Source organism: Phacochoerus africanus, chromosome 1 (assembly GCF_016906955.1).
Source record: "Phacochoerus africanus isolate WHEZ1 chromosome 1, ROS_Pafr_v1, whole genome shotgun sequence".
In the NCBI taxonomy this organism is placed as follows: domain Eukaryota; kingdom Metazoa; phylum Chordata; class Mammalia; order Artiodactyla; family Suidae; genus Phacochoerus; species Phacochoerus africanus.
Window position 1 is genome coordinate 115,543,475 of NC_062544.1, and position 13,556 is coordinate 115,557,030.

Consider the following 13,556-nt stretch of genomic DNA (forward strand, 5'->3'; position numbering starts at 1 on the left):
ACAAAAACAATGATGAGGCGTTCCCGTTGTGGCTCATTGGAAACGAATCTGACTAGCATTCATGAGGACGCAGGTTTGATCCCTGGCCTTGCTCAGTGGGTTAAGGATCTGGCATTATTGTAAGCTGTGGTGTAGGTCACAGATGGTGCTCAGATCTTGTGTGGCTGTGGCTGTGGCTGTGGGTAGGCTGGCAGTTACAGCTCCAATTTGACCCCTAGCCTGGGAACCTCCACATGATGAACGCTGAGAACTGTAGTTCTAGAGCTAATAAAATGTGGCAGGAGCTCCCTGGTGGCTCAGCCAGTTAAGCAGCCAGCATTGTCATTGCTGTGGTACAGGTTCCTTCTGGCCCAGGAACTTCTGTGTGCTAGGGGCACAGCCAAAAAAAAAAGTGGCAAAAATAATCACACATAACTTATACAAGATATGCAATTGTTGCAAGCTACTTTTTAGGAAGAAATTATCATTTTCAAAATGGTTTAATGAAATATTTCTTTTTCCAAAATTCTGACCCTAAAAAAACAAAAATATGCCTAAGAAAAAGCTTAAGGTTAACTCTTATCATGTCCTTAAAATACAAAGTGGCTACTTTTGGGAAGTAATTCTCATTTTTAATATCTAAATCTTGCTCTTCTGTGTCTCACAGAAATATTTGCAATTTTTACCTAGGAAATGGGAAACATTTTTACATAAATCATTATTAAAAATTCTAACGTGTCTTAAAATACATTAAGAAAAATTACAAACTACTTTGTGCTATAAGATAGTCTGATAACTATCTGATTTTAGGTTTCATTTTTTAAAATTAGCACTTGTACTCTTGTTATGTTTTTAATAGAATCAGAAATATGAAGTAGAACTAGAAAATGATGAGATGGAATTGAAGCCAAAACTGCTAAAACTGAAAATATACCTCCTATGACTTGATTCACGCCCTCTGAATTATGGGAGATTTCAGTGTAAGTTTAAAGCAGGCTTGGCAGAACTTCCTGTTATTCTGAAAACAACTGATTGAAACCCAGGGAAAATAACACATAGGCAATTTGATTCCCACCCCAGCCCCTTACTGCTTTTTCCCTCCTCCAAAAGACTGTCAGACAAAGATTAGTTTGATATGGGCTTGCCCATAGAATGTTTAAAGGAGTCTTTATGTTTGACAATGAAGCCAGGATGTGGCCCTCACCAGGTCCCCAGAGACACCAGTGGTCTCAGTGTATCAGCAGAATAGACATGGCAGCCAGAGATGAAGCAGTGCCAAGACCATTTTTCTACAGCTTCCAGGCTTCTCCACATGCATGAATAGCGCAGGTGTAAATGGCATAATAACAGGAACAAGAAGTAAAAAACAGACAAAGAAACACAGATTACACAAAAGTTAAAAGCCATAACTCTTACCTGGGCCAAAGAGAAAATATACAGTCCCCAGTGAGGCAACCACAGCACGAGAAGAGCTGTCAGGATGCTCTTGAGGATTACTGACAGGCTCTCAGCAATCACCTGTAAACCCAAGGTAAAGGGTGTACTTTAAAAACATTATTAGGGAGCTCCTGCTGTGGCTCAGCGGAAACAAATCTGACTAGCATCCATGAGGACACAGGTTCGATCCCTGGCCTTGCTCAGTGGGTTAAGGATCCGGTATTGCCATGAGCTGTGGTGTAGGCAGCAGCTACAGCTCTGATTTGACCCCTAGCCTGAGAACCTCTGTATGCCGCAGGTGTGGCCCTAAAAATAAATAAATAAAGACTTGTCTAGAGTTAAAAAAAAAATTATTAGGAGTTCCCATCGTGGCTCAGCAGAAACAAATCTGACTCGTATCCATGAGGACCCAGGTTCAATCCCTGGCCTCACTCAATGGGTTAAGGATCTGGCATTGCTGTGAGCTGTGGTGTAGGATAAAGACATGGCTTGGATCTGGTGTTGCCGTGAGCTGTGGTGTAGGTCACAGATGTGACTTGGATCCCCACTTGATGTGGCTGTGGTGCAGGCTAGCAGCTGTAGCTCTGATTCAACCCCTAGCCCGGGAACCTCCATATGCTGCAGGTACGGCCATAAAAAGACAAAAAAAAAAAAAGATGAAAAGTTAACATAGAGTTCCCTTATGGTGCAGCTTGGGCTGCTGCAGAGTTTGATCCCTGGCTTGGGAACTTCCACATGCCATGAGCATAGCCAAAAAAAAAGTATAATTAAAGAGTTAATTGAGACTTTTGATTCAAGAATGGAGTCTTGGTAGTTCAGCAGTAATGAACCTGACTAGTACGCACAAAGATGAGGATTTGATTCCTGGGCTCACTCAGTGTGATAAAGATCCGCCTTTTTTGTGAGCTGTGGTGTAGGCTTGTGGCAGCTGTAACTCCAATTTGACCCCTAGCCTAGGAACTTCAATATGCTGCAGATTTGGCCCTAAAAAGCCAAAAAAAAAAAAAAAAAGAATGGCGTCTTACTGTATTACTAGGTTGAGTTACCATATTGAAAGGATCAAGAGATCTTAAGCTTTGCTTTATTTGTAATTAAATTTATTAGATTTTCTAGGATTATTTAGGATTCAGGAATTATTTTTATTTTTTTAAAATTTATTTATTTTTTGGCCATACCCTTGGCATGTGGAGGTTCTCAGGCCAGGGATAAAACCCGTCACCAGAGCGGCAACCCACACCATTGCAGTGACAACACCAGATCCTTAAACTGTTGGAGACACAAGATAACTCTATAGTATTCAGGAATGGTTTTTGTTAATTCAGGCACCAAAAATACTTGTTTTTGTTTTTTTTTTCCTAGGGCCGCACCCATGGCATATGGAAGTTCCAAGGCTAGGGGTCTAATCGGAGCTGTAGCTGCCGGCCTAAGCCACAGCCACTGCAACGCAGGATCTGAGCTGTATCTTCGACCTACACTACAGCTCATGGCAACGCCGGATCCTTGACCCACTGAGCGAGGCCAGGGATCGAACCCACAACCTCACGGTTCCTAGTCAGATTCGTTAACCACTGAGTCACGACAGGAACTCCCATCAAAAATACTTTTAAAGGAAATGAGTTACATTACATTTACATATGTACATGTAGTTTAAAAGATTTGAAGATGGTTCATTAACTTAGTAAATAGTACCAAGTATTATCCAAAGACCTCTTACAACTGATGCCTTGGGTTTACCAGATATATAATAAGAAAAATGAAATGTGAAACCTAAAATTTAATAACTAATAAGAGAATAAGGATGTATAACTTTCATATATTGGAAATTAAAATGTAAAGGCAAAAACAAAGATGAAAAGTTAGTATTAGTATACAACTAAATAGAAGCACTAGAAAAATCTGAAAAACATTTATAGTCCTCCTATATTCTTATTTAAACTAATAACCTCCCTAACTCCCTGGAGGCTCAGTGGGTTAAGGGTCCAGCGTTATTACTGCTGTGGCTTCATCACTGCTGTGGCACAGGTTTGATCCTTGGCCCAGGAACTTCCATATGCCATAGATGTGGCCAAAAGGTAAAAAACCCAAAAAAACTAATAACTTCCCTATGAGCAAACCCATTCTTCACTAATAGTATAACAGAGGTAAACTTCAACCAAGTTCATCTGACAAATTCCAAGTTAATAAACTGAACTGATCATGTTACCTTTTTCCAAGTATCCTTTCAGATACAAATCTGAAAAGACCATTGTCTCCCACAAAAGCATTTTTTTAAAAAAACACTCTTTCTGGGAGTTCCTGTTTTGGCGCAGCAGAAACATATCCAAATCCGACTAGTATCCATGAGGATGAGGGTTCGATCCCTGGCCTTGCTCAGTGGGTTAAGGATCTGGCGTTGCTGTGAGCTGTGGTATAGGTCGTAGACATGGCTCAGATTCTGAGTTGCTGTGGCTGTGGTATAGGCTGGCAGCTGTAGCACCGATTCAACCCCTAGTCTGGGAATTTCCATGTGCTGCAGGTGTGGCCCTAAAAAGCAAAAACAAATAAACAAACAAAACAAAAAACAAAACCATACTCTTTCTCTTAGTCTTTGTGTTTCTCATTCACAGCAGAAGGCATACTGACCTTGAGCCTGACAAACATATGTGCTTGTGCCAAGACCCAGAGGGGCTCTCCCAGAAGTTCCACCACTGCTGAGAGACCAAACGCCGCCACTCCAGTTCCATAATGGGGGACAACATTAGGATCAGGCACTTCGAGCAACTGCAACCAGACCCAGCCCAGGAACAAGGACCAAAACACACCCAAAGGGACTCTAGAAAAGGGAAAAAAATGTTTCTTAATATGCTAAATATAAAAATTAAAATAAATATATATTAAAATAGTAACACTGGACAGAAAAGAAATACAGTCATAATAAAAATAGCTGCCACTTATTAAAGCACTTTCCACATGCCAGGCACTATGATTCACCCCCTTTATTTCACTGACTCCTCTCAATGATCCTTTGTCATTATCCCCATTCAAAAGATAAGGAGTTCCCATTGTGGTGCAGTGGATATGAATCCAACCAGGAACCATGAGGTTGCAGGTTTGATCCCTGGCCTTGCTCAGTGGGTTAAGGATCCGGCGTTGCTGTGAGCTGTGGGGTAGGTTGCAGACGCGGCTCAGATCCTGCATTGCTGTGGCTGTGGTGTAGGCCGGCAGCTAAGGCTTTGATTGGACCCCTAGCCTGGGAACTTCCATATGCTGTGGGCACAGCCCTAAAAAACAAAACAAAACAAAAAAACCCAAATAAATAAATTAATTAAATCAAATTAAATGATTTTTTTAAAAGATGAGGAAACTAAGGCTAACAGCCATCGGGCAATTTGGCCAAGGTCATGCTGGTCAAGGGTGGAAACAGGACCCGATTCCGATCTACCTCCAAAGCTGCATCCCTATCCATTGCGTGACTCTGACTCGTGAGTAAAACTCCCAGAGAATGCCTGCTATTTGCACTCAGAATGACTGAAGGACAGTTTACAGGTGGTTCTTATACCTCAAATAACCGACTGTCCAGTGCACAGTATCCCTTTGTGTGTGACCAGAAAGCCCTTAAGCATGACTGGGAGGTTAACAGTCATTTTTCTAATAAAATGAACACCTACCAGCCCTTATGACCGTCATTTCCATGAGGTAATAAGGAGTTATGCGAGGGCAGGACTGGGAAACCATTTTAACTAGCAGCCCTCCTGGCAGGGATATAAGTGCAGAAAAGCTATTACAATTTTTAGCTGAGGTACTTGGTCTTCAAGAATATTCTAAAAGGCTCAGAAATGAAATCATCATAACAAAATTGAAGAATGATATAAAGAAAACCTTTAAAGGCTTTCAAAAATAATGCGTAGCTGCTAAAAGCACAGAAAACACCATAAGCACAAAAAGATTAGGACCAAAAAAGATGGTACAGGCCCAGTGGGGATGAAAACAGCAGAAACAACCTCCAAAGAGGGTGGAAATGGGGCTAGAAATTGGGCACAGAAACCCTTACCCGGAGCCCTCTCTCGGCCCTTGGCCACCCAGAGAGAAAACAGCCAAGAAGCTCCTTTATACACACACTCTCCCCTTCCTTCCAAGGGCTCAGAAGCTCACTTGCAAAACCCAAGCTGGAGACTATTCAGCTTTAGGCAAGCACTGCTATTTAACTTATCACCCTTATGACACCTGCCTACGTGCAACTGTCTCTGGCCAAAGCACAACTCACGTTAACCACAAGAGATTGAGGGTCTGGCTCCAGTGCCGCTGGGTACCTCCACTCAGACATGCTCTGCGGAAAGCCTCTCTGGCCAGGAAGATGGTGGTCGAGTAAAGCAGTGTTAGCCTGCGAAGGAGAAGCAGAAATCACTACATCTAGTTTTTTCACAGAAACAACTTCTTGGATTTTGCCAGCAACCGGGAGGAGAAAAAGTCTTGGTCACAAATCACTGGTGGTGATGGGGTGGGAGGGGATGGTTTCCTACAGGTGTCCCCTCCCCAACTAACATGATCCACACAATAAGAGTCAGGAATCAAACAAAAGAGTGTGTGCCCACAGACTTATGTGTAGGACAGAAACTGCCATGGTGACAGCGCCCCCCGCCCCCCCCCCCCCCCGCGCCCCCCGCTCCAGTCTGCAGCCTGTGTGGCCACAGGCAGAGGTGTGGCTCTAATACTAAGGAGGAAAAAGGACAAGATATGACCCCACACAGCAAGGGGGCCTCTTGGGAACCCTGAGAGTGGTTACCCAAAGTCCCCTGTGGAAGAAGCTGAGGCTCTGCTGTGTGGAGGATCTCAGTACAGGCAATGAGGCTGCAGGAACCCAGGTGGGCAAGGCTTGCCTGTGTTCCTCCTAGATGGGCAGCACCCGGGTGGGCCCTCCTGAACCTTGGCAAAGAGTAGCTAGTTTCCCTTCCTCAACAGGCAGTGGCCTAGAGGAAGCCAGAATGAGGATGGCCCAGGGCTAAGGTATCTGAGCTTGTCCAAGGACCATCCTGGCACCCAGTGCTTCTTTTCAAATGAGGAGACAATCATACCTTAAGCAGGTAATCAGGCCAGATAAGGGCTGTCAATGCAGGGATCTGCCCACCTGGGGGAGGCCAGCTAGAGAGAGGCCCAAACTGCTTTAAAGTCTGAGTGTCTAAAAGGACTTGGCCCTCTTCCTTCCTGCTTTTATAACAGTATTTCTTTACATATAATCCCTACATCAAAATTACCTTGAAAAACTAGTCAAAAATTACCTTGAAAAACTGTAGATCCCTAGGCACCTCCTCAGCCCTACTCAGGGCAAAACTCACCAGATGATTTCTTTGCCTATCAAAGTTGGAGAATCTGCACTAAGCTCCAAGAAAAGAGCCAAGAGCATACGCTCAGTAAATATTAGATGTGAAATGCTGTTGGGAACATACTGTCTTGTTTACCAGGACAGGAAGACACACCTTAGAGGCTGAGCTATACTGAGCTCTCACATCACTTCATATACTTTTGTGTCATTTGTGAAGACAGAATATGTGTGGGTGTCCCTGAACAGAGAGAAGGAGAGTAAAAGAAACAAACTGAGTCTAAAAAACAAAGCAAGTCAGCTTTCTAAAAGCCTCCAAGGAACTCACGAAAAGGACTCAAGCCCTCACCCCGCTAACACTTTCCAATTATAATATTCACCCAGGAGAGAGGGAAGGGGGCTGTTCCAGCCCTGCAATTATGAAGCACATCCTCACGATCTGCAGAATTCCTGCTTCCTCTGTTGTCAGCAGGACAAGAACACAGGATTATACCTGAGAGTTGGTGTTTGCAGTGAATTACTCCCACTCCTCTCCTGGGTTCTAAGAGCAGGCACACCAGAACAGCTGGTAGAGAAACGTGCACTTGGGGGTCACTAATGGAAAACACTCCATGGGTCCATTAAATGCAGCATCGCCTGCTCATCCCCCCATCCCAGCACGCTCCTCTTCAGCCCACTGCCGAAACACTTTGCTTCTGGTAAAGGTCTGTGCTTCTAAAATCTGAGGGTGACAGAGAGGTACAGAGTTTGAAGAAAACACAACTGGGGATGTGAGTTGCAGACAATGCCAGGGTACACCCCTTCTTACCTGACATTCACTACGCCAACGATTTCCTTGGATAGGAAGCGAAGAATAAATGCATTCAAGACAAAGGTGATCACTCGAAACAACACCTACAGAAAAAGAAGACAAATACATAAGGATAAACTATTTTGGGGAGGTTTACTTTGTTGAAAAGAACACAAGGTGGCTGTTCTTTTTTTTTTTTTTTTTTTTTCTCTTTTCTGTCCTTTTAGGGCCACACCCGTGGCACATGGAGGTTCCCTGGCTAGGGGTCTAATCCGAGCTGTTGCCACTGGCAACAAAAACGCCAGATTTGAGCCACATCTGCGACCTACACCACAGCTCATGGCAACATTGGAAACTCATGGTAACATTGGATCCTTAACCCATTGAGCAAGGCCAGGGATCGAACCCACAAACTCATGGTTCCTAATCGGATTCGTTTCCACTGCACCATGACGGGAACTCTGATTGCTCTTCTTAATGTAACAACATACAGCAGCTTTGCCAGAGAGATTCTCTCTAAAATGCTCAACCTGACAGCACTGGTTCTGAGATTCCATTCCTTACAGTCTTTTGGCACTCTTGAGCAATACTCAAAGAACCCAAGAAGGCACTTAGAGATCTCCCTAATTTACTGATGAGAAGACGGGGGCCCCAGCAGATTCACTGAATTTCTTTGGTGCAAAGTCAGACACACCAGGAGTCAAAAAGGGAATTCCAGTTAGGGCTGGACACTGGCCCTCCCTCCAGCCTGTTTAGAAATAGTACACACTTGGCAAGTGGGAACGTGAGGAATAGAACAGACTTACCAGGAATCACAAGGTCTAAATATCTAAGGATCCAACAATGACATTTAATCTCTCTGAACTTTGGTTTTCTCAATTAGAAAACAGAAAAGGGGAGTTACCGTCGTGGCGCAGTGGTTAACGAATCCGACTAGGAACCATGAGGTTGCGGGTTTGATCCCTGCCCTTGCTCAGTGGATTAAGGATCCGGCGTTGCCGTGAGCTGTGGTGTAGGTTGCAGACACGGCTCGGATCCCGAATTGCTGTGGCTCTGGTGTAGGCCAGTGGCTACAGCTCCGATTAGACCCCTAGCCTGGGAACCTCCACATGCCTTGCAGGAGCAGCCCTAGAAAAGGCAAAAAGACAAAAAAATAAAAAATAAAAAAATAAAAAGAAAACAGAAAAGGCAGTGTTTATTTACTGAATATCTGCCACTTTCCAGAGAGGAGCTGAAACACCTTTTAAACAACAACTCCAATAATATAATATAAAGTAGGGAGGAAAGGAAGACAGCAATCCAGCTATCCAAATAGCTATCCAACTAACGTCATTTGAAAAGGATGTATCCTGAGACTTTCAAGCCTGTTGATTCAAGAAAACAACCTGAGGAGAGTTCCCATTGTGGCTCATCGGAAACAAATCTGACTAGTATCCATGAGGACATATGTTCGATCCCTGGCCTTAATTGGTGGGTTAAGGATCCGGAGTTGCCATGAGCTGTGATGTAGGTTGAAGATGTGGCTCGGATCCCGCGTTGCTGTGGCTCTGGCATAGGCCGGTGGCTACAGCTCCGATTCGACCCCTAGCCTGGGAACCTCCATATGCCTCGGGTTTAGGCCTTAAGAAAAAGAAAAAGAAAAGAAAGAAAACCACCCAAGCAAAGAAGTCTTCCCATGAGACAGACAAAAACAGGTTGCAATTAAATGAGGTTGCCAAATGAGGATAATGGCTGGGGAGCAACAAACCTCACTCACTAAATAACTCCCCCTCTGCAATCTGGCATCACCACAGCTGTAAATCACGGGCACTTCAGAGCAAATAACAATCACTTCTGTGTCAAGCACTCTCAGAGCTGCACGTGAACAGCTGCCATCTGGAAGGTTCAATCAAAGGAGGCCAATCTCCAGAGAAAGGATGACCAAAAGGAGAGACTGAAGCCAGCACTGACCCTGAAGTGTCACAGAGCAGAAAGGTCTCCAAAGCCAAGGTATCACAATGTTAACATTTACAGAGTCAAAGGCAACCTTTTGCAAGTCTGTGGCCTCTCCTTAGAAATGCGCAGGCACATGCATACACACCAAATTCTGTATTCAATGTTAGAGATCAGAAACCAACATGCAGCTCTTCATGGAAAAAACACTCAGCTGAGAGTCTCAACTCACAGTTTAGCTGAACCCATCATCTTCTAATTTTTATAAGCTCAGTTTTAATCCCAGTTAAGTGAGGCTACCTATCTCAAAGTTAATAACAAGGATCAAACAACATCTTAGAAGTAAAAGCACTTTTGAAAAATGCATACAAATGAAAGGCATTAATACTTTCACTATGGCTGACTCAGAGTTAATAAGAATAAGAGAGAATAAGCTCTCAAATTCTTGCAGAACACAATGTAACTGCAAAACTATGAAAAGTATCTGCATTGTAATTTTCTTTTTTTTTATGGCTGCACCCGCAGCATATGGACATTCCCTAGGCCAAGGATTGAACCCCAGACACAGATGCAACCTACGCTGCAACTGCCACATGGCTTGGCAACATTGGATCCTTTAATCTACTGTGCTGGGCAGGAATTGAACCCTCGCCTCTAGATTCTTAACCCACTGCACCACAGCAGGAACTCCTGCACTGTAATTTGAGAAAGCATACAAGACTGAATTAAAACACTCCAAGAGGAGTTCCTATTGTGGACGCAGCAGAAACGAATCTGAGTAGGAACCATGAGATGGCGGGTTCGATCCCTGGCCTCGCTCAGTGGGTTAAGGATCTGGTGTTGCCCTGAGCAGTGGTGTAGGTCACAGATGCGGCTCGGATCTGGCGTTGCTGTGGCTGTGGCACTGGCCGGCAGCTACAGCTCCAATTAGACCTCTAGCCTGAGAACCTCCACATGCCATGAGTGTGGCCCTAAAAAAGACAAAAGACAAAACAACAACAACAACAACAAAACACTCCAAGAAATCTAAAGATTAGGCTATTTTTAAAAAACCACATACACATATTTATGTTAAATTTTTTTTTTGGCCTTTTTTTTGGGGGGTGCAGCCCTGTGGCATATGGAGTTCCTGGGCCAGGGATCTGATCTGAGCCACAGTTACCACCTATGCCTCAGGTGCAACAATGCCAGATCCTTAACCGACTTTGCTGGGCCAGGGACTGAACCTGCTTACCGGCACGGATCCTACTGTGCCACAGCAGGAACTCCAGATTTATGTTAACATTAAAGTTATTGTCGGAGTTCCCATTGTGTTACAGAGGAAACGAATCCGACTAGGAACTACGAGGTTTCGGGTTCTATCCCGGGCCTTGCTCAGTGGGTTAAGGATCTGGCATTGCTGTGAGCTGTGGTGTAGGTCACAGACGCAGCTCGGCTCAGATCCTGAGTTGCTGTGGCTGTGGTGAAGGCCGGCAGCAACAGCTCCAATTCGACCCCTAGCCTGGGAACCTCCATATGCCTCAGGAGCAGCTCTAGAAAAGGCAAAAAAAAAAAAAAGAAACTGATAAATGCAGAGGAAGCAAGTGAGACTCAGTGCCAAGTGATTTCCCCAAAAAGAAAGCAAATGACCCAGCATGACCTATGGGTAAGGCCACCTGCCTCCTAGTCTAGGGTGTTTTCTGCTGTGACTTATTTTTTTCTTATGAAGCCAATCTTAATAGTAAGGTATCGTCAAAAGTTTAACAATCAACATTGTGAATAAAGCACTGAATTCAAACAATTATTTATGTCATGAAATAGAAAAAAACACAACTAGGTAACTTAGGGTTCACCTAATTTAGGGTTAGATGAATAGCTAATGTTAAGTACATATCTTGTGCAAGGAATTCTTTAATATGGCTTACATAGATTGTCTTATTTCATCCTTACAATGACCACTTAAAAAATTCCTACTACCATAATAAAAATAGGTAACATTTATTAAGTACTTATAATGTGCCAGGCACTTATGTATTTCATCTAATCTAATGACATTATGAGGTTGCATTACCGTTCTCATTTAAGATGAGGAATCTGATGATTGCAGAAGTCAAGAGATTTTCCCCAAGGGCAAGCATCTAATGACAAGGCCCAAACTTGAGTCCCAGTCTGCCTGATTCTTTCTCCAAACCTCTATGTGAAATGCTGCCTAAGGGAGAGGATGGATTCAGGACCTTTGTGAAGAAAGGCTGAATGGCTCAAGAATGAGACAGAGGGGAGTTCCCGTCATGGCGCATTGGTTAACAAATCTGACTAGGAACCATGAGGTTGCGGGTTCGATCCCTGGCCTTGCTCAGTGGCTTAAGGATCTGGTGTTGCCTGTGAGCTGTGGTGTAGGTCGCAGATGTGACTCAGATCCCGCATTGCTATGGCTCTGGCGTAGGCTGGCAGCTACAGCTCTGATTTGACCCCTAGCCTGGGAACCTCCATATGCCGTCGGGAGCGGCCCAAGAAATAGCAAAAAGACAAGAAAAAAAAAAAAGAACGAGACAGAGAAATTGCACCTTAGTTTGATTCAGAATAACCTAGTTTTAGGGTTAAAAGAATTTCTATGATACCATTTGGACTACCTGGCATATCTAACAGATGATGAAAATTAGGGCTGAGGGGAAGTGACTTGGCCAAGGTCACATTGCCAGAAGGAAGATGCAGCCAACATGTACTAAGTGCCTGAGCATACTACTGTGTTAAATGCAATTATCCAAATAACCCCAACCTAGCCTCACAGCAACTTTATGAGCTAGATAATATTATTACCCCCGTTTTCTGAGGGAGGAGCTGAGGCTTAGCAGGTGAAGTCGCTTGTTCTGGGCCATGCAACAATCACTGAGGCAGAACCAAGATTCCAATTCGGGCCTGTTTGAGCCGAAGTCACTGTTCTTAGCTACATCATATTGTCTCTCAGAACTCAGTGGGATTCAGAGAGTTTGAAAAAGTGTTTCAGGGTAAGAGTGGGACATGGAGAAAATAAACCCATTGCCTTAAAAAATATCAGATTCTAGAACACCCCTGCCACCTAATCTAACCCTCCCCCATTCCCATTATATGGGAAACATAATGCTCAAAAGTAAAGTGGCTTGTTTAGAGTCTCCCAGCCAGGATTCTGAACCCAGGCTCCCAGTTCTGGGCCCAGGTGTGCCCTCTCTGCAGTAGCGGCCACCGCCTCCCGCCGAACCCCTCTGTAGTAGTGGAGAGGTTGTCGGGGCTGAATCTGCCCCGGCGTGGGCTCTCAAGAGCCGGAGGGCCGCCTCCCTGAATCCCGGCTGCGGGAAGGGCTGGGGCCGGCCAGGCGGAGTACCTGCAGGAGCAGACCGGAGGAGGCCAGACGGGCCGCCTGGCCCAGGACCTCCCGGCTGCTCATAGCCTCCGCGATGGGGCTCAGTCACCAGGAAACGCCGCCGCCAGCGGGCTTGGTCGCTAGAAGATAGCGACACGGGGCAGCTCGCTCGCTGATTGGTGGTTTGGGTACAGCGGGGGAGGGACCCGAAGCGTCAGTGCAGTTGCGCCGTATCGCCTCTGGTGCTTGCGCTAACGTGTGGTTTTTGTGCCTGTACCTCCCCTGTGCCAAGATAAGTGAAATACTGTGACCATACTAAGAGATGCTGCTAAAACAGCCAAAGCCCCTTCCCTGAGGCTCCCAGCCCACCAAGAAAACACTAACTTCCCTGACTGTACCAAAGCAGCGAACTGTTCACTGGCATCCATAATGAGATTCTTGCTGATTGGCCTTTGTTTATAAAATTGCACCCACAGCCCCCTGAATCAGACTAGACAGGATTATTGCAATTTTACAACGAAAGAACTGAGGATCATAAAGTAAATACAGCATTTTCGCATGTGTGGTTTTGTGTAATTCTTTCTGAGTGCTGAAAATTGGGTCCTGTTGTCAGAGATGGATAAGGTGAGACTTGGAGATGTGACCTGTTCATATATACACACCTTGTACCTAGGTGGAGGAGAGCCCAGGCCCCTGATCCTAAATTTGCCTCTCTTGCCTGCATGCTATCAATTGTGATGACAAAGCAGAAGAATGATAGGAAAGTGCTTCAAAAAAAGCACCCAACACCAATCAGCTGTTGGTCT

At 44.7% G+C, this 13,556-nt stretch overlaps 1 protein-coding gene across 10 annotated transcripts in view; it reads right to left on the bottom strand.

Moving 5' to 3' along the window:
* The window catches only part of RFT1 (RFT1 homolog), a 57,400-nt gene extending 44,520 nt beyond the window's left edge, over positions 1 to 12,880 (bottom strand). For all 10 annotated transcript variants that reach the window (XR_007134436.1, XR_007134434.1, XR_007134435.1 and 7 more), the window contains exons 1-5: positions 12,772 to 12,880; positions 7,521 to 7,606; positions 5,660 to 5,776; positions 4,039 to 4,228; positions 1,396 to 1,497 (exon numbers count right to left, since the gene is read on the bottom strand). Coding sequence is in view for 4 of the 10 variants with exons in the window: in XM_047776806.1 (XP_047632762.1) it covers positions 1,396 to 1,497; positions 4,039 to 4,228; positions 5,660 to 5,776; positions 7,521 to 7,606; positions 12,772 to 12,834 (558 nt within the window). In the remaining 6 variants the exon portion in view is untranslated. The remainder of the gene's footprint in view (positions 1 to 1,395; positions 1,498 to 4,038; positions 4,229 to 5,659; positions 5,777 to 7,520; positions 7,607 to 12,771) is intronic.
* Between the last annotated feature and the right edge of the window lie 676 nt (positions 12,881 to 13,556).